General features: G+C 34.4%; 1 protein-coding gene across 1 annotated transcript in view; it reads left to right on the forward strand.

The window, feature by feature from the left end:
• Positions 1-23,594: 23,594 nt before the first annotated feature.
• The window catches only part of LOC146159028 (uncharacterized), a 79,758-nt gene continuing 77,694 nt past the window's right edge, over positions 23,595-25,658 (forward strand). Inside the window, exons 1-2 of the mRNA XM_083383458.1 lie at positions 23,595-23,775; positions 25,388-25,537. Of these exons, the coding sequence (XP_083239584.1) occupies positions 23,603-23,775; positions 25,388-25,537 (323 nt within the window). The 5' untranslated portion in view covers positions 23,595-23,602. The remainder of the gene's footprint in view (positions 23,776-25,387; positions 25,538-25,658) is intronic.

Genomic DNA, 25,658 nt, shown 5'->3' on the forward strand with positions numbered 1-25,658 from the left:
CCCTACAGATAATTAATTTTATCCCTACGTCTGCTCAAAACTATTTTTAAAGTAGCCTACTCCTACCAATTTTATGCAAATGTTAACATTATTAGACTAAGGAAGAAAATTTTTGTCAAAAAACAGTTTTGTAATGAGGTAAGTCAATCACTTGACTTAAGGCACTTAATTCGCGGTTTCAAATGACTTTACTTGACTTAAGTCTTTTGGACATATGACTCGGGTTAAAATGAAGTGTTTCATTTATCATTGTTAAGTATAAAATTAAGTTATTTATTTAAGTTTTGCACGTTAAAAAGTTTTTAGGAAAGGGTTTTTGTCATTTTTTTAGTAAGAGTATTGCTCATAATTGGACCAATTTACCATTTTTAATAGTGTAACATTTATTGCTATGACAAGGACTTGACTTGAAATTGACTTGTTCTAATTATGACTTTACTGGGACGTAACTTGTCATTTGTTGAGAATGACTTTACTCTGACTTAAGTTCGTTCTAATGTAACTTGACTGGGACTTGATTCATTTCAAAATGACTTGTTTACAACACTGCATAAAAAGTGGCGCACGACTTTTTACAATTGGCTGCCGCATAAACAGTCTATATTTTTCTTACGGGCAACAGAAGGGATATCCAAAGAACCGGCTCGGATCCGATGCCCAATTATGGTATCAGTAGCCTACTCGTCTGAAACTACAAAAGCTAAAAGCTCGTGCAGCAATTACTTTTGTTGTCGTCATCAATTCTCTTTCCAAAGCCTAATATCGCTCGGAATTTCGCACAGAAGATAACATCGCAAAAAAGCGATATCAATCGGGGAACTTTCGGCATATTTTCTCTAAATGGCGTTTCGTGCACATAACAATTAATTTGTACGGTTACTCGTTATGCACTGCGCGCTCATGTATTTTCAGAAAATACGCTGCATTGTTAAAGGTTGTTTTAACATTATTTTTTACAGGGCCACCAAGCGAACATGGGCAGCAGGGGGCTGTTTTAACACAACAGGAGCAAACCGCCGAATTTCATTCTATGATGCAACACTGTGAACAAGGTTATAAACAAATGCCAAAAAGTTATTTGTGTAAAATTTTTTGAAAAACAAGATTTTCATTATCGAAGAAAAATCAAATTTAAAGGGTTAAATCTTAGTAAGAAATAACAAAAAAATCTCAATTTCGGTACAAATTCATGGCTTTTTAACGAGGTTTGATTGCTGAAAAATGAATTCTTATTCATTGTGATTCAGTGGCAACTATCGGAGAAAGTATCGCTGTCGAGGTTCAAACAATGTTGAACATTCTTAAACCTGACGACGACAACGAGTTTACCAAAGAAGAATACGCTACCTTAATGAGCTCATATGGTAATATCATCGACATAAGCAATATATATATATATATATATATAAAAGTGTGTGTGTGTATACATGGAACCTTGAGAATTAATTTGAGTTTATTTCTCGAGTTGTAATTGATTAGATATTGGTTAAGTCACATTGTCATAAACGTGCAATGCGGGCGGCGTTTTTTATCGTTGTTGTTATACTATTAAACAACACCTAACACTTTAATTTAGAGCAAACTTTATAGCTTTGAAATATTCTGCCGATAGGGCAACTTGGCAATAGATCCATTGTAAAAACACGACTATTGTAATATTGACCCTGTTTAAAGACTTGGACGTCTTCAAATTCGCTGATTGCGATTTGAACGAAAACAACGTTTTAACCGTTGCTGAATACAAGCTCTGCGCGGTGGTTTCCTACGCGACTTTAATTGTTGCGGTAAGTACTCTTTTAATAGATCTATATTAATATTAGCACCTTTTGAGATTAAACACATATAAGTCTAAAGTATTTTTATTGCACACTTTAAAGGTGATCATAAAGAACGCCATGTGGATTGAAATATTTAAGCAAACGAACGTACTATAATGAAATGAAATTATTTTTGAAATACAAAAATTCCTTGATCCGCCCCTGATAAACCTATTATAATAAATTGCTTGTAGATCACACGCTTTAACAGACATATTGCCAACTTTTTTTATTAAGAATTATGACTCGTCGACAGCCAAAATCCTAGTTTGGCTTTGACGCGCGACTAAAACAAATTGGATGGCTGTCTCCTGCTTTAAACGAACATATAGACGAACTGGTAAAAAAGGATAGAGAAACCAACTGAAATGATTACCTATATCAATACACAACCTTGTCCGATACTTGACATTTATTTCCGATATCGATATCCAAAACGATCAGAGTAAAAATGCAAAACATAGACGATATTCATGACACAGATAACGAGCGAATAATAAAGTTGCTTTGATAAAATTGAAGTCGTATGTTTTTAGGACAATATTTTTATAAACTAAATTTGGCTATTAACTTTGGTATTGCGCCATTTTTTCATATTAGTATATGTTTTGGCAATGAAGCAAACTCTACGTGGTAAATTGTTTTAATCGATTTTTGTGCTATTAAGTACAATGTCATTTTATATGAAGACAACTCCTTGTGCGCGAAGTAACATATTGTGATTGTCAATCACAAATTAATTTTGCAGGGCCTTTTGACAAGTTGATGGCATCTTTTTTTAAACGGGGAACATGGTTAAGGTTTTGGTCAGAAATGTGTATGCTCCATCTAAAGAACAGCCCTTTTTTTCTAGGCTGATGAGAATGATGATAATCAACTATCTAAAACAGAACTGAAAAAACTTATTAGGATTTTCGCTTCCATGTTTTACAAGTAAGTCCGAACATTCTTTATGACTTAAAAACGCCACTATACTTGTATTTTAAATTGATAGGACCGTATACGATAGAATCAGATAACAGCTATAATACCACATGGCAAGTTATTGAACCTCTTGAAAATGGCGTGATACTGGACAGTATCGATGCCAATTTAATAGCAGGTTTGAATTACCTTGTAACCACAATTCTATGCACCTTATTTTGCTTTATCATTGTGATAATTTTATCAATAATGGGGACACTTCGTTTTGGATCAGAGGGCCGTAATTTTGTTTATAACGTAGGTTAGATTTTTCACAATAAAAAAAAGTATCGCAGAGCCTTATATGTACGACAGCGTATTAGTGGAACTCGTTTTTTGGGTAATAACAAAATTCAATGGCTTTTAAAGGCAGTTTAGGAATAAGAAATACTAACATTAAGACAACCAGTCATTCTTGCCTCGTTTGAAAATTCAGGTTTGAAAATTCAGTTGATTCAGATGTGTTAGCAAATTAAACCATTTTGATATTTTGTTCGATTAAGTTAGACAGGGTGCTTATTTTCAAGGGTTACACTTATCGATATGTACTCGGTAAAATGCACCCGACAAGCCCAAAAGCTGTGTTTCAATTGGCTCAATTTGGTGCGCAACAGCGTCCCCTGACAGTAAATATATTAAATTAGAGGCACCACATTTAGAGCTGTTTTCTAATAGTCCGTGACGATCAAGTCACTGAGGTTTGTATTTTAAGCATTACCTGCCTATGAATCGAGAGCTCGCGCAGCAATCAATTGCTCTCGTGCCGATGCAATGTTTTCAGCTTGTGATGACGTTGGCGATGATGTTTCTATGCCACGTGGTGCACAGGTGTCAAGGTCTAACTAGGAAAATCTACTGGTAATTTTCCACTGGATTTGGATTCCGCTGACAGGTTCCCAGACACTCCAGAAATAGATGCTCTCCAAATCAGGTAATGTCTGAATCGCATTTAATTAAAATGCATCACTAGGTCACAACACAATAAGATGCCTATGAATATCATCACTGTTCAGTTTTATTTAAATCAATTCAACGCACTAAAGCAAGAAGGTATACTTCAAGTTGTTTACTTATGTTTTTATAATATGCGGTTTCTAAAACTAATACCTTTGTTGACAACGTTTCAGATGTTTTAGCAAATGAATCTATTTTAATATTTTGTTCGATTAAGTTAGACAGAGTAAAGATATTGAAGCCTACACTTATCTTTATGTACTCGGTAAAATGCTTTGCTGTACGGCAAGCCCTAAATCCTTGTTTTGATTAGTTTAATTTGGTGCGCACCAGCGTCACCTGACAGTAAATATATTAAATTAGAGGCACCACATTCGGCGCTGTTTTCTAATAGTCGGAGACGATCAAGTCGCTGAGGTTTGTATTTTTAAGCCCTACTTGCCGATAATTCGAGGCCTCGCGCAGCAATCAATTGCTCTAGAGCCGATGCAATGTTTTCAGCTTGTCATGACGTTGACGATGATGTTGCTATGTCACGTTGTGCAGACATGTCAAGGTCTAACTAGGAAAATCTACTGGTAATTTTCCACATGAGTTGGATTCCGCTGACAGGTTCCAGGACACTCCAGAAATGGATTCTCTCCAAATCAGGTAATGTCTGGATCGCATTTATTTGAAATGCGGAACTAGGTCACAACACAATAAGATGCCTGTCAATATCATCACTGTTCAGTTTTATTTAAATCAATTCAACCCACTAATGCAAGAAGGTCTACTTCAAGTTGTTTACTTATGTTTTTATAATATGCGGTTTCTAAAACTGATACCTTTGTTGACAACGTTTCAGATGTGTTAGCAAATAAAACCATTTTCATATTTTGTTCGATTAAGTTAGACAGAGTAAAGATATTGAAGCCTACACTTATCTATATGTACTCAGTAAAATGCTTTGCTGTACGGCAAGCCCTAAATTCTTGTTTTGTTTAGTTTAATTTGGTGCAAAACAGCGCCACCTGGCAGTAAATATATTATCTTATAGGCAACACATTCGGCGCTGTTTTCTAATAGTCTGTGACGATAAAGTCGCTGAGGTTTGTGTTTTTAAGCATTACCTGCCGATAAATGTAGGGCTCGAGCAGCAATCAATTGCTCTCGTGCCGATGCAATGTTTTCAGCTTGTGATGACGTTCGCGACGAAGTTGCTATGTCACGTGGTGCACAGATGTCAAGGTCTAGCTAGGAAAATCTACTGGTAATTTTCCAGGTTCCCATTCACTGCAGAATAGATGCCTTCGAAATCAGGTAATGTCTGGATCCCATTTAATTAAAATGCAGAACTAGGTAACAACACAATAAGATGCCTATCAATTTTATCACTGTTTAGTTTTATTTAAATCATTCAACACATCAACGGAAGAAGGTGTACTTTAAGTTGTTTACCTTTGTTGTTTTCCTATGCAGTGTCTAAAACAAATAACTTTGTTGACAACGTTTCAGATGTGTTAGCAAATTATTTAAATCATTTTGATATTTTGTTCGATTAAGTTACACAGCGTAAACATTTTTGAATAACTACACTTATCTTTATGTATTCCGGAAAATGCTCGCTACAGGCCAAGCCCCAAACCTGTGTTTTGATTGGTTTAGTTTGCTGCGCAACAGCGCCACCATTCAGTAAATATATTATATTCTAAGCACCACATTTGGCTCAGTACGATCAATTTGCTGACGTCAACATTTTTAAACATTCAAAGGTCTGTAGCGATCTAAAGCAAACAAGTTAAAATTTAATTAACATTGCACAATCGATTTGGCTGATTGTTACATGTCTGCTGTTGTTCTAAATCCAGTCTGCGGCTATTCGACCTTTGGTATTTAACAAGTCCTGCATTTGGGCAAACAAAACTTCTAAGCCAGTTGTTCACAAGTTTTTTTATCATATTGTTTTGTAAACAACCCTTTTATTGTTTTGACAAACTTCAATTTGCTCTAATTATCCCAAAATATATTTAACAAAAAGCGGTTATCCTTAAAAAATATCTGCGTATGGCAAGAATAATTTAGATATTAGTAGGTTTTCTACAAATTATCTAATTCAATGTTGGAAAAAACGAGCTTGAAATGGTAAACGTTTGCAAACGCAATAAACTTTTTTTTCAAGAGGTAAATGCCGAAAAGTTTTTAGACGCATAACAAAGTACTACATTACGTCATATTTGCAGGAGAGCGTTTAAAATAGATTCATATTTGTACGGTAATTATTTTACATTTGGTGAAAATAATGAGAAAAACTTTCAACAGATTAGAGTTCAATATTTAGTCCCAGTTGGTACGGATTGATGAAGTACTCTCGCCTTGTTTCAAGTGCATTCGTGTCTAATTTATGCATTTGCTGGCCTTGGTACTGAATTTTGCCTAATTTGTTAAAAAAACGCCAATGTTAACAACTTAATGCTCACATGGAGCATATAAATCGAATAGGTCTGCTCAAACTATTACAAAACAAGTTGTTGCAAATTATATATGACTATCGCATCGTAAGGAATCAACCCAGAGGAGTGTATTTCCACTCGATGTGCAATAGCTGACATGTGCTACCAAGGCCAGCAAATAAATGGATTATACACGAATGCACTTGAAACAAGGCGAGAGTACTTTATCAATCCGTACCAACTGGGACTAAATATCTAATTCTGTTGAAAGTCTTCTTATTGTTTTCACCAAATGTTAAATAATTACCGTACAAATATGAATCTATTTTAAAGGCTCTCCTGCAAATAGATGACTTAATGTAGTACTTTGTTATGCGTCTAAAAACTTTTCGGCATTTACCTCTTAAAAAAAGTTTATTGCGTTTGCAAACGTTTACCATTTCAAGCTCGTTTTTTCCAACATTGAATTAGATAATTTGCAGAAAACCTACTAATATCTAAATTATTCTTGCCATACGCAGATATTTTTTAGGATAACCGCTTTTTGTTAAATATATTTTGGGATAATTAGAGCAAATTGAAGTTTGTCAAAACAATAAAAGGGTTGTTTAAAAAACAATATGATAAAAAACTTGTGAACAACTGGCTTAGAAGTTTTGTTTGCCCAAATGCAGGACTTGTTAAATACCAAAGGTCGAAAAGCCGCAGACTGGCTGTAGAACAACAGCAGACATGTAACAATCAGCCAAATCGATTGTGCAATGTTAATTAAATTTTAACTTGTTTGATTTAGATCGCTACAGACCTTTGAATGTTGACAATGTTCACAACGGTTCTGCCGTCCGTCTTATGTAATAATTCTCTGCTGATGCAACAACGTTTTGTAGCGTTATTGTTTTGGGAAGAATCTCTATACTTGAAAGAAATCATATCATGCGGGTTTACGCCTTGTTTGCGAGTTTGCTTTTGGCAGGTGATGAGATTTGGCATTGCTTTTTCACTTTGGTTTAATATGCGATATTTGTGCTAAGCAATAATGTATGTTCTTTACAGGCTTTGCCAACGCCCTGAATTTCGAATTCAATCCGGTGCGTGTTCGTCAGTATCTCCATTGTCCTCAAGGTAAGTCGTAGTTCTCCGCCGATAACCTAACCTTAATGGGTAAAAACCTAAATCGTATAGTTACACTTAAAATAGGAGTGGACAGCCTGAGTTCAAAAGAGTTTGCTGATATAAGCACATGAACCCTTATTACATTCCCATCACCTCATTATGTTCTGTGGTGGGATACCATTTGTTTACAGATAATTAGGGCGATTATTTTTTGACCAAAAAAATGAGAAATTTTGACCTGAAAAATTAAAATTTTGGCAAATTTTGACCTTGAAATTTAATTTTTTGACAAAATTTTGACCTATTAAAAATACTTTGATTTAAACATCAAATTGTTGTATAAAGTACTAAATTAGTGTCTTGGCGTCGTCAACTAAGAAATTTTGATGTTTGTCGAACACAAATCAGTTATTTTTTCAGTTTTATGCAAAACTTATAAAATTGCTTAATTAATGTCACTTCAAAAATACAAACAGCAATAAAAATGCCAAAGAAAAACAGAACACTGGTCAATATAGAAAAAATGTTGTGTAAACGGTTGAAATACCAGGTAAAGAATTGCAGAAAATTAACAATTAGGACCTAGTATATTATCCAAGCAAACAAAAGGCAATACTGTTGAAAACTATTGGCTAAATCAGGAATACACAACTATATTAAGCATAAGAAGTTCGAGCTGAACCAATTGCGATAAACTAAACCTGGGAGGTTAATTCTGCCGGCTCGCGTATACCGTAATATTGCTCTAGTGAAGATTTAATACGCTTAAAATTTCGTTGAACGTAATTAAAAACTAAAATGTTATGATAAAATGTTAACTGAACTAAATTTCAAATGGCTGACTATACGTTTTTTTTTAATTTGTGAACGATTTATGTGCATTTTAAATTGATTTTGACAAATTTTGACCTGAAGTGTAAATTCTGACAAAATTTTAACTTTTTTTGACAAGCCAAAAAACAATCGCCCTACAGATAATTAATTTTATCCCTACGTCTGCTCAAAACTATTTTTAAAGTAGCCTACTCCTACCAATTTTATGCAAATGTTAACATTATTAGACTAAGGAAGAAAATTTTTGTCAAAAAACAGTTTTGTAATGAGGTAAGTCAATCACTTGACTTAAGGCACTTAATTCGCGGTTTCAAATGACTTTACTTGACTTAAGTCTTTTGGACATATGACTCGGGTTAAAATGAAGTGTTTCATTTATCATTGTTAAGTATAAAATTAAGTTATTTATTTAAGTTTTGCACGTTAAAAAGTTTTTAGGAAAGGGTTTTTGTCATTTTTTTAGTAAGAGTATTGCTCATAATTGGACCAATTTACCATTTTTAATAGTGTAACATTTATTGCTATGACAAGGACTTGACTTGAAATTGACTTGTTCTAATTATGACTTTACTGGGACGTAACTTGTCATTTGTTGAGAATGACTTTACTCTGACTTAAGTTCGTTCTAATGTAACTTGACTGGGACTTGATTCATTTCAAAATGACTTGTTTACAACACTGCATAAAAAGTGGCGCACGACTTTTTACAATTGGCTGCCGCATAAACAGTCTATATTTTTCTTACGGGCAACAGAAGGGATATCCAAAGAACCGGCTCGGATCCGATGCCCAATTATGGTATCAGTAGCCTACTCGTCTGAAACTACAAAAGCTAAAAGCTCGTGCAGCAATTACTTTTGTTGTCGTCATCAATTCTCTTTCCAAAGCCTAATATCGCTCGGAATTTCGCACAGAAGATAACATCGCAAAAAAGCGATATCAATCGGGGAACTTTCGGCATATTTTCTCTAAATGGCGTTTCGTGCACATAACAATTAATTTGTACGGTTACTCGTTATGCACTGCGCGCTCATGTATTTTCAGAAAATACGCTGCATTGTTAAAGGTTGTTTTAACATTATTTTTTACAGGGCCACCAAGCGAACATGGGCAGCAGGGGGCTGTTTTAACACAACAGGAGCAAACCGCCGAATTTCATTCTATGATGCAACACTGTGAACAAGGTTATAAACAAATGCCAAAAAGTTATTTGTGTAAAATTTTTTGAAAAACAAGATTTTCATTATCGAAGAAAAATCAAATTTAAAGGGTTAAATCTTAGTAAGAAATAACAAAAAAATCTCAATTTCGGTACAAATTCATGGCTTTTTAACGAGGTTTGATTGCTGAAAAATGAATTCTTATTCATTGTGATTCAGTGGCAACTATCGGAGAAAGTATCGCTGTCGAGGTTCAAACAATGTTGAACATTCTTAAACCTGACGACGACAACGAGTTTACCAAAGAAGAATACGCTACCTTAATGAGCTCATATGGTAATATCATCGACATAAGCAATATATATATATATATATATATAAAAGTGTGTGTGTGTATACATGGAACCTTGAGAATTAATTTGAGTTTATTTCTCGAGTTGTAATTGATTAGATATTGGTTAAGTCACATTGTCATAAACGTGCAATGCGGGCGGCGTTTTTTATCGTTGTTGTTATACTATTAAACAACACCTAACACTTTAATTTAGAGCAAACTTTATAGCTTTGAAATATTCTGCCGATAGGGCAACTTGGCAATAGATCCATTGTAAAAACACGACTATTGTAATATTGACCCTGTTTAAAGACTTGGACGTCTTCAAATTCGCTGATTGCGATTTGAACGAAAACAACGTTTTAACCGTTGCTGAATACAAGCTCTGCGCGGTGGTTTCCTACGCGACTTTAATTGTTGCGGTAAGTACTCTTTTAATAGATCTATATTAATATTAGCACCTTTTGAGATTAAACACATATAAGTCTAAAGTATTTTTATTGCACACTTTAAAGGTGATCATAAAGAACGCCATGTGGATTGAAATATTTAAGCAAACGAACGTACTATAATGAAATGAAATTATTTTTGAAATACAAAAATTCCTTGATCCGCCCCTGATAAACCTATTATAATAAATTGCTTGTAGATCACACGCTTTAACAGACATATTGCCAACTTTTTTTATTAAGAATTATGACTCGTCGACAGCCAAAATCCTAGTTTGGCTTTGACGCGCGACTAAAACAAATTGGATGGCTGTCTCCTGCTTTAAACGAACATATAGACGAACTGGTAAAAAAGGATAGAGAAACCAACTGAAATGATTACCTATATCAATACACAACCTTGTCCGATACTTGACATTTATTTCCGATATCGATATCCAAAACGATCAGAGTAAAAATGCAAAACATAGACGATATTCATGACACAGATAACGAGCGAATAATAAAGTTGCTTTGATAAAATTGAAGTCGTATGTTTTTAGGACAATATTTTTATAAACTAAATTTGGCTATTAACTTTGGTATTGCGCCATTTTTTCATATTAGTATATGTTTTGGCAATGAAGCAAACTCTACGTGGTAAATTGTTTTAATCGATTTTTGTGCTATTAAGTACAATGTCATTTTATATGAAGACAACTCCTTGTGCGCGAAGTAACATATTGTGATTGTCAATCACAAATTAATTTTGCAGGGCCTTTTGACAAGTTGATGGCATCTTTTTTTAAACGGGGAACATGGTTAAGGTTTTGGTCAGAAATGTGTATGCTCCATCTAAAGAACAGCCCTTTTTTTCTAGGCTGATGAGAATGATGATAATCAACTATCTAAAACAGAACTGAAAAAACTTATTAGGATTTTCGCTTCCATGTTTTACAAGTAAGTCCGAACATTCTTTATGACTTAAAAACGCCACTATACTTGTATTTTAAATTGATAGGACCGTATACGATAGAATCAGATAACAGCTATAATACCACATGGCAAGTTATTGAACCTCTTGAAAATGGCGTGATACTGGACAGTATCGATGCCAATTTAATAGCAGGTTTGAATTACCTTGTAACCACAATTCTATGCACCTTATTTTGCTTTATCATTGTGATAATTTTATCAATAATGGGGACACTTCGTTTTGGATCAGAGGGCCGTAATTTTGTTTATAACGTAGGTTAGATTTTTCACAATAAAAAAAAGTATCGCAGAGCCTTATATGTACGACAGCGTATTAGTGGAACTCGTTTTTTGGGTAATAACAAAATTCAATGGCTTTTAAAGGCAGTTTAGGAATAAGAAATACTAACATTAAGACAACCAGTCATTCTTGCCTCGTTTGAAAATTCAGGTTGGGGCAGCAATTTACTCTGATGTTAAGAAACTATCCAACAAATCATTGGGTCGTATTAGTGCCTTGTTGTTTAATAACATTGGGACGTATTAGTGCCTTGTTGTTTACTAACATATCTATATGTGCTGGTCGGTAAAGCTACACCCATTGAATAAACGTAGACGTGAGTTAGAATCTCACTGTAAGCTTTCTTTTTATAGGCCAATGTCTAGATTGTAATTAACTCCTCATTTTCAAATAAAGGCCTATACGGTAGTTACGCTACTTAGCGATCCGGTAATTCAAAATACATGCATTACAGTATCAGTTCAAAAAAAGTTAGTTATGCCTTTTAAAATTATTAATATTAGTGTTGATGGTTCCAGTCTTTTTTACATGCGGATTGCATTTCACTAAAACTTAGGCTAGCTAAATAAAATATGTAACCAAGAATATATAGTTTTATTACACAGCCAAAAAAACAAAAATAGTAATAAAATGGACTTTGTTATGAAAATAATCGATTAATTTAAGAAGCGCCTAAAACATAGCATGCGGCAAACCTTATAATTAGAGAGGTCCATTTCCAAATATTTTACAACCGGATGTAAATTATATTTGCTTTACGACGTCATCCTGATTCGACCCCCCCCCCCTACATTTTAATGTTAGCGAGTGAATATTCAAATTGCGAATAGGTCTATTGCGATTTCAAATCAGTCTATACGAAGAACCTTAATATTAATTTATTTAAACAGAACCTTAACTGAAAAACAGAGGAATGACAAAATAGATCAACTTGGACCGAGAGACCACTACACCCTAGCTGATGTAGTAAAAGTAGATGTCGGCTTATTTGTAGATTTTGTTAAAGACGAAACACGCAAAGAACAAGAGAGGCAACAAAACAACTAATCGTTATATTTACAAGTTAAAATTTATGATTACTTTACATTAATTAAATTATGTAGTGTTGCATGTGAATTGCGAATCTTCATTTAAGCGAGATTAGTTTAATATAGAGAAATATTTTCGTGCTGTGCATATCATTTAGATAATTAAATTCACAAAATTAGTAAAATCAGATTGATATCGTGTGTACTTTGCAAGTAAATGTTATAATTGTATGTTGGATGTTTAAGAATATAAGTTTTAGCAAGATCAGCCTGAAACAACTTATTTAAAATATGGCTAACGTGCCGCCTCAACCATTTTATTACACGGATCAAATCTGATTTACCGTATTTTAACTTATTTACTTTTACCTTTAATGGTTGTGTGATTTGTTCTTAACAAAACCATGTATGAAGCAATAAAAATAATGTTTGCATTTAACCAATTGTGTAATCTATATAACTATTAAGCATGCTGATTATTAATGTTTTATAGCGGGAAGAAACACTGAAACAAAGTCCAATTTAGAGCAGTAGGGATATTTTTTATAAATTTATCAGGTGTACAATTTTTTTAGCATGCGAGTGAAAGCATGCTATTCCCTTATTTGACAACCCTTATTAAAACATCTGATAAAACAATAAGAAATTAATGATACACCCATGCTGATTAACCAAGCTTAACAGAGGAGAAATAATGCCCAAAACCAACAAAATAATAAGGAAGCCTGATAAAGGTTGACAATTACCAATAAAATGGAATATTTATTTTATCATAAATATTATCGCTATATAGATTGCAAAAAGACTAGAATAAGTTTACATGTAATAGAAAATGCTCGAATTAGGCTATACTATTCCGAAAATGGGAAACAACAATCTAAAGCAGTGTTTCTCAAAATATTTTAGCCTGGGCCGCTCTAAAATATCTTAAATATTCCGCAGAACACTTTTAACAGAACAACAATATAGTAACTTTACAAGCTCCCTCAACCCACGACAAGCTATTATTATGCAAATGTCGCATGCGTAGCCAGCTAAAAATGTTTTTTTGTGGGGGGGGGGGGGAGCAAAAAGTTTGACTTTTTTTGGCTTTTGCCATTGTATTAATTGCCGTAACGAACACAAATGAATTGACTTCATGGGCGCAATACTCAAAAACCATTCAAAGAGCAAAAACTGAATAAAAGTGGTAAAAGACAACTTTATGTATAGTTTGTAGCAACGGTCATTAGACGCAGTAGAAGCCGAAGCACAGCAGGCAGAATTGCAGATTTTAGAGCAAAACTTAACTTAAATAAACAGTAAGCTGTAGTGGTTGTACCGGGTAAAGGTAGTGATGATTGTGACAATGATTGTGATAGTGACCACATATACTGCTATAGTAATGATCTTACGTCCCAAATATATTTGAACCACCAAACTTTTGGTCGGATGCCAGGAAGTGAGCAACAGGGTTATTTTTTAACCTTTTCTGAGAAAATTCTAAAAGTTAAACGAAAAACAATGCGCTTGTTAACCTCGGTAACTTAAAATCAAGATTTAAATACAAAACATTTCAGGACAGGAGATCCAAAGCAAACAATACGATTTTAAACATGTTGACAAATAAACACCTCAAAGCCTGTCAATGTTGAGAAAGATATTGTTTTTGTAATTCATGTTAACGAACGGTTTCAACGTTCCAAGTAAAGACTTGAGTTCGTTTGTTGTCGCAGTTTGAACAGTGAGCAATTTATATTTTTCAACAGGTTCCGGGTTTGTCTGACGTTGGACGCAGCTTTATTGGGCGTTTAGTGCAAAGGTTTACCAATTTTCACTTTTTTTAAACCTACCCAATAAAAATGAGTGTGAGTGGGTTTATAATTTTTCAGCCGTGGTTTAAACAATCTAACTAAACGCGTTTTTTAGTTTTATGTTCAATTAAACACAATAAATGATTATAGGAGATGAATACCTTTTACTGTATTATTGATTTTGTGTCACTATTGTACAAAGGACGTTGGGCGTTTAGAATGTAAAAACTATTTAAAAAAAGAGCCATTTCTAGAAAACGAATTGACTGAATTTGGATTTTTGTTCAAATTAAATTTACGTGACATTACGTGATCAACACAAGGATACACGCAGGAAATTCTGGACAGTCGACGGAACACGATGAGCAGTATGCTGTCAATTTGATAAATACACACAGCAGGCTGGCGTCACGACGACACAAACAAAATGTTTCAACTGAATGACCGGGATATGACCCGATAATACGGAGAAAGATGCTACAAGGTGTTTAGCAGAAAATATTTCAGGTGTTTATAACTTAAACAAGAATATGTTTAATTTAGGTGTTTATAAGTGGTTAGATTTCGAACCTGCTTAGACCGTTATGGTGTTCAAATTTTTTTTTTTTTTCCGTTAACAATAGAATCGCCTCTATTGCGCCATAAACCTTAACCGCAAGGATGAAGTCCCCATCATATCTTAAATCGAAACCTTAAAAAATAATTATTGCAAATAAAGGTTTTTTAATGAAAAAAAAAACAGTTATTCTGCTTAAATTATAAGTCGTCACACTAAAGTCGTTATTAAGATTGCACTAAAACTCAACAAAGTCTGTTATGTTAGGCGGTGTTAAAAATTAACCTGATAAAGATTTGATTTAGTTTAACCCAAACCAAATGATTTTGCTGCATTTTGGTATTTTTACCGAAAAGATTTGATATACAAAAAAACGCCACCTGATACAGTTTCGTGAGTATGCAAATAAGGTTTCCAATAACGTGTTAACTCGGTACAAACGTGTTCAGGTTTTCAAACCATTTCCGAAAACAAAAAACATGTAGACAGTTCGCGGAAATCGTGAAGCGTTCCCTATGGTAACACTGTTTTGACAATGTACTGTAATCGAAATATATGATTTGTCCAATACGAGGATTGTGCGCACGAAACAGTACTTGCCATTGCGTAAATACTTTTCAATGGCTTGCCCTCATCCATGTGATGGTGCAGGTCAGTATAGGTCACTTACGGCGTGGTGATTTTTCAGTTTAGACTGTGTTTTGCCTGTAGGCCACACAAGTCGCGATTGGTAACACACGGCAAACTCTGGTCAGATAAGGCATACGGCAGACTAGCACAGAAAGACAATTATCGTAGGTAGCCTACTAAAGAATATAGTTGAATAAAATTATCAAAGTGCAACAGGACAGCAAAGGAAGAATAAACGAGAAAGCCGCCTAAAAAAGAATTTAAATTTGGCACAGATCTAAACTTTAAGACAGAGTCGTTGATAATTACTCACAAATGATTTGGCATGACGTTTAATATGGCCTAGCTATATATTAACCCACAGGAGATATGGCTGATAATGGCAAGCTACATTTTCATACTCCTTCCAATACATAAATTAGACATAGGATAACATATTTTGTAAACTAGCATTTCTCCTAAACACTTGTTTTACGTTAATTAAAATATAACAGAGCTTAGCCTAATTCCATTTCTTTAGTAGATCTTACTTCATTATATTTTTGACTATATTTAGGCATTTTTCTCGCCGGACAGTCTGTATTGGCTTTACCCCTTGCTGCGATTTGAACGCAGCAATAAACAGAAATCAGATTACATTAACGGGGCGAGTTTACCTGGCTGCTTTGCGAGGCCGGACCGGTCTAAATATATCACAGCTAATCAAGCATCCATCCGCAGCCCACAATACAGATACAACTACATGTTAAACAACGTATCATTTCTACATAAGGTGCAACTTTCTGACATACATTGAACAAAATGTTAATCAAGTTTGAAAAAATAGCTAGGTTTTCGTTTAAAACTTTCACCAAAGAAAATACAAGTGGCGTTTTAAGATCATTGTATGCAAGACCGAATGATGAAAAAGATCTTCCGTCGATAGACGCACTCATTGCAAAAAATTATACGTATGAAGTTCCAGACAGGAAAATTTTAAAAGACATCGGAAATATTGACACTGAACTTGTCAGAATAAAACTAAAACAATGTACATCAATTGGAATTTTTGTTAGGGAAACAGAAGAATTAATTGCAGTAGTTTTTCACACAGTCCACGACAAAGCATCAAGTGAAAACCATGATAACATCTACCCAAAACCCCGCAATGAAAAGACAGCTGCCCTGCTCAGATTTTCAAGATTTGTAGAAGGTAACATCTTCAGGGATTTAGACAGCAGCAAATTTATGATGGCTAGTATGGCTTGTATTGACGCAAAGTACCGACGTCTGGGAATTTATGACATTGTCCACCAAATACAACCGAAAATTGCCGAAAATATGAATTGTGAGTATATAGTGGGCCAGGTTGTGTCTCATTTTCAACGAAAATCACACGCAAAGGCAGGCTACAAGGTTCTCAGAGAAGTAAAGTTTGCCGACTATGTCGACCCTCTAACTCAGTGGTTCCCAAACTGTGGTACGCGTACCACCGGTGGTACGCGAGAGTCTTTCAGGTGGTACGCGACTAACTTCAGCATACGTATAAATTTCGAAAACGTTCAACTTTTTAAACTTTCAGATTGGGTAATTTGCCGTGCTGCGTTTTAGTTACCTTTAACTTGAGGTTTCGCACGTTTATGACGTAACACTTATCTTGTTCAAGATAATAAAACGCTAATTGTTAGCTGGTTTAATATATATGTAGTAATAAACTAATAGTGAGCGGTGTAGTTGTAGTATGTATCGACCAGCTGGTGAAGAAACAACAACTATCGCATTGAACCTTGGGTTTTGTTTAATTTATGGCTTCTTTGTCTTCCTGGTATGGCGTTTGGTAAAGTTTAATTCTGCTTACTTATTTTGTATAATATGCTAAAATAGTTAAAGCAGCGGTTCGCGGTTCTTAACCGGGGGGGGGGGGGGGGGGGGGGCGCGCCCCCCTAGGGGTGCGCCAAGGAATTCTAAGGGGGGCGCGAGCTCGACTTTATATATTTTTAATTTTTGCAGTGATTTTAATGGTTTCGTTTGGGTTAGGCATAATTCCTACATACAAACTCTGTTTTTTGCCAACTTTAACATTAAAACTGCAAAAATTTTCGCGCTGCGCGCGAATCTTATAGTTCCCTTTTAGAAAATCCATGGTATCACCGTCCTATTAAATTAACTTATAGATAAACGATAAAAGCTATCGCCCTTTCGGACTATTTTTCATCCATATTTTATATATGATAACAGGCTATAGCAACAGGGGGAGTCGAACTTTTTTTGCGCGAAACTATATTGTTTTTGCAATATTGCCGTTGTATTGTGTGTCGTTACATCTTTTGAAACACGATAACGCAATGTTTAATATTTGCGCTTGACATTTTTTGCGCTCGACATAATAACTCTTACAACTGTGGAGTAAATGCCCTCGCAACACGTTTGTCAAAATCAGCTCGATAAAATCAATGTGTCGAGCTCGCGCAATTTGTTGCGTGCCCAATGCGAAACGCCTCTTCGGTTGCAGTTTAGCCAATTCGACCAACTAAAACTCAAAATTTTTCGCGCTTCGCGCGACCAACAATCCCTTCCTTCACTATTTTCCTGTTTTCTCAGTCATATTTAATTGCAAAATGTCGAAATATTAGGGGGGCGCAAGGCATGAGAAAATTACCAAAGGGGGGCGCGGCTGAAAAAAGGTTAAGAACCACTGAGTTAAAGTTTGAGATATTCTGGTAAGGTGTAACTTAGGTGGTACATCAACACTGTACAAAAGCTCAAAATGGTTCGCGAGAAAAAAAGTTTGGGAATCACTGCTCTAACTGGAAGAAAGCCCAATTTAAATTTATCGAACATCCATACCTCAGCACAAATGATTTACAAGAAAATACTTTTTGAGTAGTTTAAATTCTATTTCAAATTGATGTTTTGCCAAAAATGGTTAAATGAAAGGCGTAAAGCTATTTTCTGTTAGGTAAAATTTTTTTTGGTTGGTATGAAAAACAAAAACGTGTTCTTACTGTTCGTTGAACGGCGACGTATATTTATAATATTTGGTTGTTTTTAAATAGGCCTAATATTTTAATAAGATATGGTGTAAAATGTTTTTTATCTATTGAGTTACAATGTATACACGTATATATATATGAAGCTACATATTTTCTTCCAAACAAATTATTTTATGCAAACTTTTACTGCAAAAGGTGACAAATCCATATTATTCCTAAAGACAGATTTTTGACATAGTGCTAAATTTACAGTATGTCACGTAATACAGTAATGCCTTATTGCCTTCCCATTAGCTTTAATGCAATATAATCAACCCAACAAAAATAATTTTTATTCAAAATCACAATTTGTTGTGGACAAATTATAATCAATTTTAGTAAGTAACAAAAACAAAGCAATCATCTAGTAGTTCAATTCGAGTACTATTGAATTCTAATCAAGCTAAAAAAGTAACATTTAAACATATGGTTAACGCTATATTTGGAGATACTTCATTGCTTTTGATGCGCCTCCTTTTCTCAATTGAAAGTTTGGTCAATTTTAATAAAATGAGCGCAATTTGTTTTACACGCTTTGCCAGTATCACTTTGCTTTTCCCAACATCGCTATGAGGCCTATGTAACGGGTGTGGCTGCAACTATGCGACCCATGTAGCCTGACTTACATCAACCGTTGCATAGGTGTTTAGTTGGAACGCGTCCCCGTCCTCTTGTGCCAGCACTGCCTATATAGTTGTCACACGGTGTACGAGTCTTTTAACGGTGACGGTTGTCTGTTAATCAGTACGAAAACCGATTATGACGTCATAGACGGCTATCACACACGAGCATTTAGCATTTACAATCTTACATTAACAGAAATACAGGTATTTATAATTTAGCGTAAACAAATGCTAATCTTAATCAAATAGCATTTTCTTTTACATAACCGACAAGCGAACATAGCCACAATAAATGTAAGTACCAACTTGTTACGGATCCCGAATTACCTTCGATATACTCGATCACAGCTGAATTCTATAGTTGTACTTTAAAATTTATCAACAAATGACTAAACAAACTATAAACGTAATATTAAGAACTTCCCACACATTCTAAGCTTAATACGACTAATCGCACAAATGGTCAGTACAGAAATAACTAATTTTCAATTAGGAACTGAAAGTTAAGGACTTGCGCCATCTGCTTTTTGAACAATAGTTGCATTGTTACGTCATCAACATAGAAATTACATTACGTTTCTCGCTGTAACAAGCTGTTTGGATAATAAATGCAATTTTGAGAAATCCTAATCTCATAAGTAAGCAATTTAAGTACAGCTAAGCGGAATTTTTGTTCACATTGAAAGACAGAAAATAGCATTCAAAAATTGCATCAATAATATCAAGGCCAATACACAAGATAGCATTATTTTCAACACCTGTCAGTCTGCTGAAAATGAATAAAGATTTATTCGAAACGTTTAAAAGTCTCCCATTCTTCTGTATGGGGTTTGATATGCTAACTACAACCTGTATAACCATTATTCGAAATTGCTTCCATATAGATAAAGAATTTAAAAATTCACTAGCTTTTAGGCCTACTATCGCACAAATGACTTTGGGGTTAAAAGTATTCCCCAAAGGGCTTAAAAACACTACGAAGCGCAATAAGATTGGTCAAAGTAAATGAAACTTTTCTAAAAAGTCAAGTCCTCGAGCAAAAAACATTTTCGCAAAAAGAAATACAATTATTTTTTTTATTGCTTCAAGTATGACTTTATAATAGCTTGAGAAGCGCACCGCTTCGAACAAAAATCAGTCAGCAAGGTCTTAAACTTTTAATGTAAACATGCATTTCACCATTTAAATAATAGGCATCATCAGTTTATCTTAATTCGAATAAATCTTAATTCGAATACAAGTATGACTTCATTTGCAAAATAAATCTCCCATAGAAATAATTTGTCTATACTGTTTTGTATTAATATTGTGTGTAAAAATCCCATTGCCCTACAAACATACCTCTGTTTGATCCCCATTTGTAAGCTAGTGGTTTAATAGATTGAAAAATACTTTTACACATTAAGAAAAGTTAGTTTTCCAAAATTATTACAAAAGAATGCCTGCTTAGACCAAGGTGGTGGAATCGGGCTAGAGTAAAGATCACGTAAAACTATACCCGAGTCCCGAGTCCGACGTGCGCTGTAGGCTACTAAATTTTGAAAATGATATTGCCGCCAAATTTAAATTGTAACGGAATAGCTTATGGTGGTTATTTTCCAACTATGAATTGTGAGTAAATAAATTATATGACACCCCTGTAAGTGGATTGCTAAATATCCACAGTAGCCTATTTAGTTACGTTTATTGACGCAATACAGGCTCGAGAGTCTGATTCTGACTCGGGACTCGGCGAAATCGCACGTTTGGCCGGAGTCGGACTCGGGTTTGTTTTTTTGGCCGAAAAAAAAGTCAGATTTGGGTGATTTTTAACGGAGTCCGCGGCCCTGACTTAGACTGTACAAACTAGTACTGAATTTTAGATAGCATCTTTGGTTAAAGCGCAAGTAAACAGATCATGTTGAACCACAGCATATTTGACATGGTCCGTGTTTTAGCGGCACATCGGTCAAATAGCAATTTTTCTCAAAATAATATTTTCATACAGTTGTCAGATAATGAGTCCTACTGAAATTTATCACTTGGTTGATTGAATCGTCCACCTCCTACGTGTTTAATGTTTAAAAGCATTACTAAATAATTCAGTATATATGAGATAATTTTAAATGGTGTTAAATGAATGGTCTACTGATGTTTTTATATATGTAGGCCTAAAGCTAAAACGAACCAACTACATTTTCAAAATGTGTAGGCCTACAGTTTAATCAGGGTTATTATGTTTTGGGGGTTAAAATCGGAATGCTTCCAAACAGTCACCAGATCCAGCATTTTTTGTGATCATTTTAAGTTTGACTTTACAAAAATACGTCATAGCCTGACGTCATCCTGTTGTTTATTACGACAAATTATAATGTCAGATATTTCGAGCGAAAAAATCGTCTTTTTCAATTTCTTTTTTCGGCACTTTGTATTCCTACATACAGTCAGCTTACATCTCGATTATCTTGATTAAATTTACAGTGCAAATAAGAAGACCTCCTTCCAGTGACCCAGTCTTGTAAACAAGTCATTTTAAAATGACCTAAATCCCAGTCAAGTTATTTAAAATATAATTTAAATCCAAGTCATGTCTTTCGCAAAAATAGCCAGTGAAATCCCAGTCGAGTCATTATGAGAGAAGGTCAATTTCAAGTCATGTCATTGACATAAATTAAACTGTTAAACCATTAAAATCGGTAAACTCGTCCGACTATAATCAACAATTTAACTAAAAAATGACATTAATCCAATATACAGCACTAAAAGTGTTTAATTTGCAAAACTTGAAATACAATTTTATGAAACACACTTAATTTAATCCTGTTATTTGATAAAATGACTTTAGCCCAAGTCAAGTCAATTAGGTCAAAAGACTTAAGTCATGTCAAGTCATTTAAAAACAATGATTCAAGTGCACTTAAATAATTAGACAACTTTGGAAAGACGTAAAGCCACTGGTCCAGTGGTTCTCAACCTTTCGTGTCTCGTGGCCCCCATCGAAAGGCTTTCAATCCTCGTGGCCCCTTCGATTATAAAAAATGACTAAAATTGTGTTTACCGTGTATTCACTTATTTTATTTCATCACGTTGTTAAAAAACAATTCAATTGGACGAAAGCCAAGGAATGAATAAATTAATTAAAATCCGAAATCAGGTGACGTCGCTTCCTGATTAAATTGTACTTTTTAGCAGAAATAAAATCGGCGGCATCATTCTTTTTTGGGTGATGCTTTTTATCGCCGTGATTTTTAAGTTTGGAGGATTGTAACTTGTAATGACGCATTTGACATCACCACCGAGCAGTGCAGACACTGCGCACAATCATGGCCGTCTTGTCTAACTTTTGTGAAGCCAAAAAACGTAACTCTCGCACCATTTGCAAATTTTCGACATTTTTAAACGTTCCAAAGAGAAACTGAGTAAACTAGAAAAACACAAATGTTGGTTGCATATGACTTAACAATGTACGTTTAACACTACAAGTTTGAGTTTAACTAATACAAATTAAAAATAGTGACACGGGTTTTGCAATACCACAACATTGCTACAGACTTATGCTCGTGGCCCCCCAATGACCGCTCCGTGGGCCACGGTTGAGAAACCCTGCACTAGCCTGTATCTACTATTACTGTTGTATTTAACGCATAGAAATAAAAGTACACACACCTATCACTCTTCATCAAGGTGTAAAACATGACAATCACAGCGGAACATGTGGCCTGGCTAAAAAGAATAACATTGTGGTGACAAACACTAATCGGGACTGTCCCGCCTAAATCGGGACTTGCGGTAAGCATAAATTTAAACCAAATAAACTATGTACATGAGTTTGCAATGGATTGTTACTTTTGGGTTTATAAGACCATCAAAGTGATTTTGGACCGCGTTGAGTTAATTCCTATGCCCTTCGCTGAATCGCAAGGTGGCGATAAAACACAAAGAAAATCTACGCATGATTGCTTTCAAGTCGAGGGGAAAACCTGGACGAAAGAATTGTTAACAAAATCGCAGCTGACTTTGTCCGAGAAAGGTAGTGCTTGTTTGTAACTAAAATAGAGATTTTGTAAGCGTATTTCTTCTACCAATATAGTCGTGCTACCAGAACAGTTGATGTACCACAAGTTAATCCTGTAACAGCAAAGCCGTTTGAAAGTATCGGCATTTACTTCTTGTTTAGGAACGTAAGTTTAGTCACAACTCGAGAAGCATAACTACAGAGCGGCACGCTTATGCGGCGATATTTTCATGCTGTGCAGTCGTATATTTAAGTGGGTACTAACACCGCCATAACATGAGCAGTTTCTTAATCTCGCTTATAAACCAATTGTTTGTAACGTAACAAGACGAAAATTCTTTGTAAAACTAGCAATCTATTTCTATTCATCCAAAACGTGAAACTTCAAAAATGCGCCTAATATTGCTCTTCTACGTAATGATTTACTGGGGATATGTATATTGTTAGGTTAATTAAGTATAGCATTTTTTGACTTGCTGTTTAGTTGTTTTTTTAACAGGTACTTAAACAAAACTATTTCTTCATAGGATATGTTGGTATAACCATTAAATAGGTCTTAAGATGTAAAAAGCAAGCTATAGATATTGAAACGTAATACAATTTAAGAACTACATTTTTTTCAGCCTGGATGTAACTAGTTAGTGGTAATCTGTGCCATGTCATCATTTGTTGGGATGAGGTCGGCAGTTTCTGAGCTTGATGTAAGCAGAAATAACAACAACAATAACAATGTTATGGGAGGAAGGTTACTGCGGAAAAAGTCAAACTCTTCACTGCGAAATATTTCCATGTTTTCGCGGAATGACAAGCCAATTGACGACCTTACAAGGTATTTTGGAATTTTCAATAGGAAATACAACATCTTGATTATTTATTTTTTACAAAATATATTTACAATTCATTTTGCATTTTATCTAATAAAAGTGAACCCAGCATCATATTGACTAAAATTCTATCAAGTATTGAATTTATCTAGCAATGCTGTTATCAATATTGGATGTAAGGTACCAACTTACATTTTACTCTTTGTTGATTTAAAATTGTGGTTTGAAGTAGCAGTTTAAGTATATATTTTACGATGTTGACCAACCTGCTACTAGTTTGATTTACTGTGTTGAACTGCAATAACCAAGGCTTTTACAATCAGTAAGTTGTAACACTTGCAGTGCAATGTCAAATAGCACACAAAAAACGACTAGATGGTAAAATCAACCAAGGGTATTTTAAAAATATCAATTTGCTACAATAAAGCGTCAAAATACTTATTGCTTGCAATATGTAACAATTTAAATGCTCTTGCAAAACGCCTTTTATTTTGTTTTTTTATTCAGTTCAGAGTGTGAGTAATACATTTGATTGTATTACAAAAAATGTTGTTGCATCTGCAGCATGTACGCCCACTCCATAACATAAAATACAAAAATCAAAGACCATATGCTAACATATATATATTTATGTATATGTCTGTAATCTGTATTGTACTTTATCATGACTATGTTGACTTATCTGCGAAGGTCGGTTTTTAAAAGACTTGTAGTCCTGATTTTATTTTAAATCTATTTGTGTTAAAAGGTAATGTTTATTAGCGATATATATAGATAGATTTCTCCTAAATTCTTATTACCTTCAATAAATGAGTGAGCTACTGTATAAAGTACATGTTTGCCTTGGTCATATATCATTGTTTGTTCTGCACACACTGTTGTAAAGAGATAGGAATGTCATTGATCCATCGTAGGTACACATTTGGGCAAATAGCCATTTGCTACAAATTTATAATGTTTATTATTGTTTAGTTATTATGTTGTCATGGCTCTGTACTAAATACCGGTCTGCCTTTGTTTATCTAGAGGTTTTAGGTACATATATATATATATTTCTAATATATATAGATACTGAAATGTTTATTTTTTCTCAGCTACACTAACGATGGCAGAGTGTTGCTAGTATTTGGGGACTAAGTAGTTAATTAGATGTCTAATGTCAACACTTTGTTTTAAAATTTGGCTGTTCTATAACTGCTATAGATAGACAGATGTATCGGTTTTCTGATAATATTGGCCGATATTTGGCTTCTACCGATATATCGGTATCAGTAAATGTAGGCCGATACTTTGGCCAATGTTATAGTGCGAAAATATGATATAATTTTTCCTGTACAACAAACATTCAAACAAAACAAATTACCCATTTTTTAATGAAAAAAATTGGGTTTTAGCATCACGCCAAGTTAATGCAAAATAATAGTTTAATAAAGAACGAAGGTATACAAACTAAACAGTATTTGGATTTTATTTAATTGATTCAAAGTTTGAACATTTCTTAGTTATATAAAAAAATTGGTATCGGCTTCGGGTATCCGTTGATTAACTTTCGGTATCCGTAATGGTACAAAAAGGGATATCTGTCAATCTCTAATAACTGCTTAATGTGTGTTTCAGGCCTGTTGGTGACTCGCCAGATACAGAATGGGAATCACGTCACCGTTTGCTCGCCAAAAAAAACGGTTCACTCAGATCGGTTGAAATCCCACAATCACCTGATTATAGGACTCTACTTATGATGAAACGACCGATGTCCAAAGTATCCAGGTACTTTTTTGTCATTATAAAATTTATTTTATCTTTAAATTTTCTTTATTCTTTATATTAAAAAAATATCTACCCAATTAATTTAAGTCAAAGTCAATGTCTATACAGTTGCTACGATGTA

The sequence above is a fragment of the Ascidiella aspersa genome, chromosome 3 (genome assembly GCF_963924565.1).
Source record: "Ascidiella aspersa chromosome 3, kaAscAspe10.2, whole genome shotgun sequence".
In the NCBI taxonomy this organism is placed as follows: Eukaryota; Metazoa; Chordata; class Ascidiacea; order Phlebobranchia; family Ascidiidae; genus Ascidiella; species Ascidiella aspersa.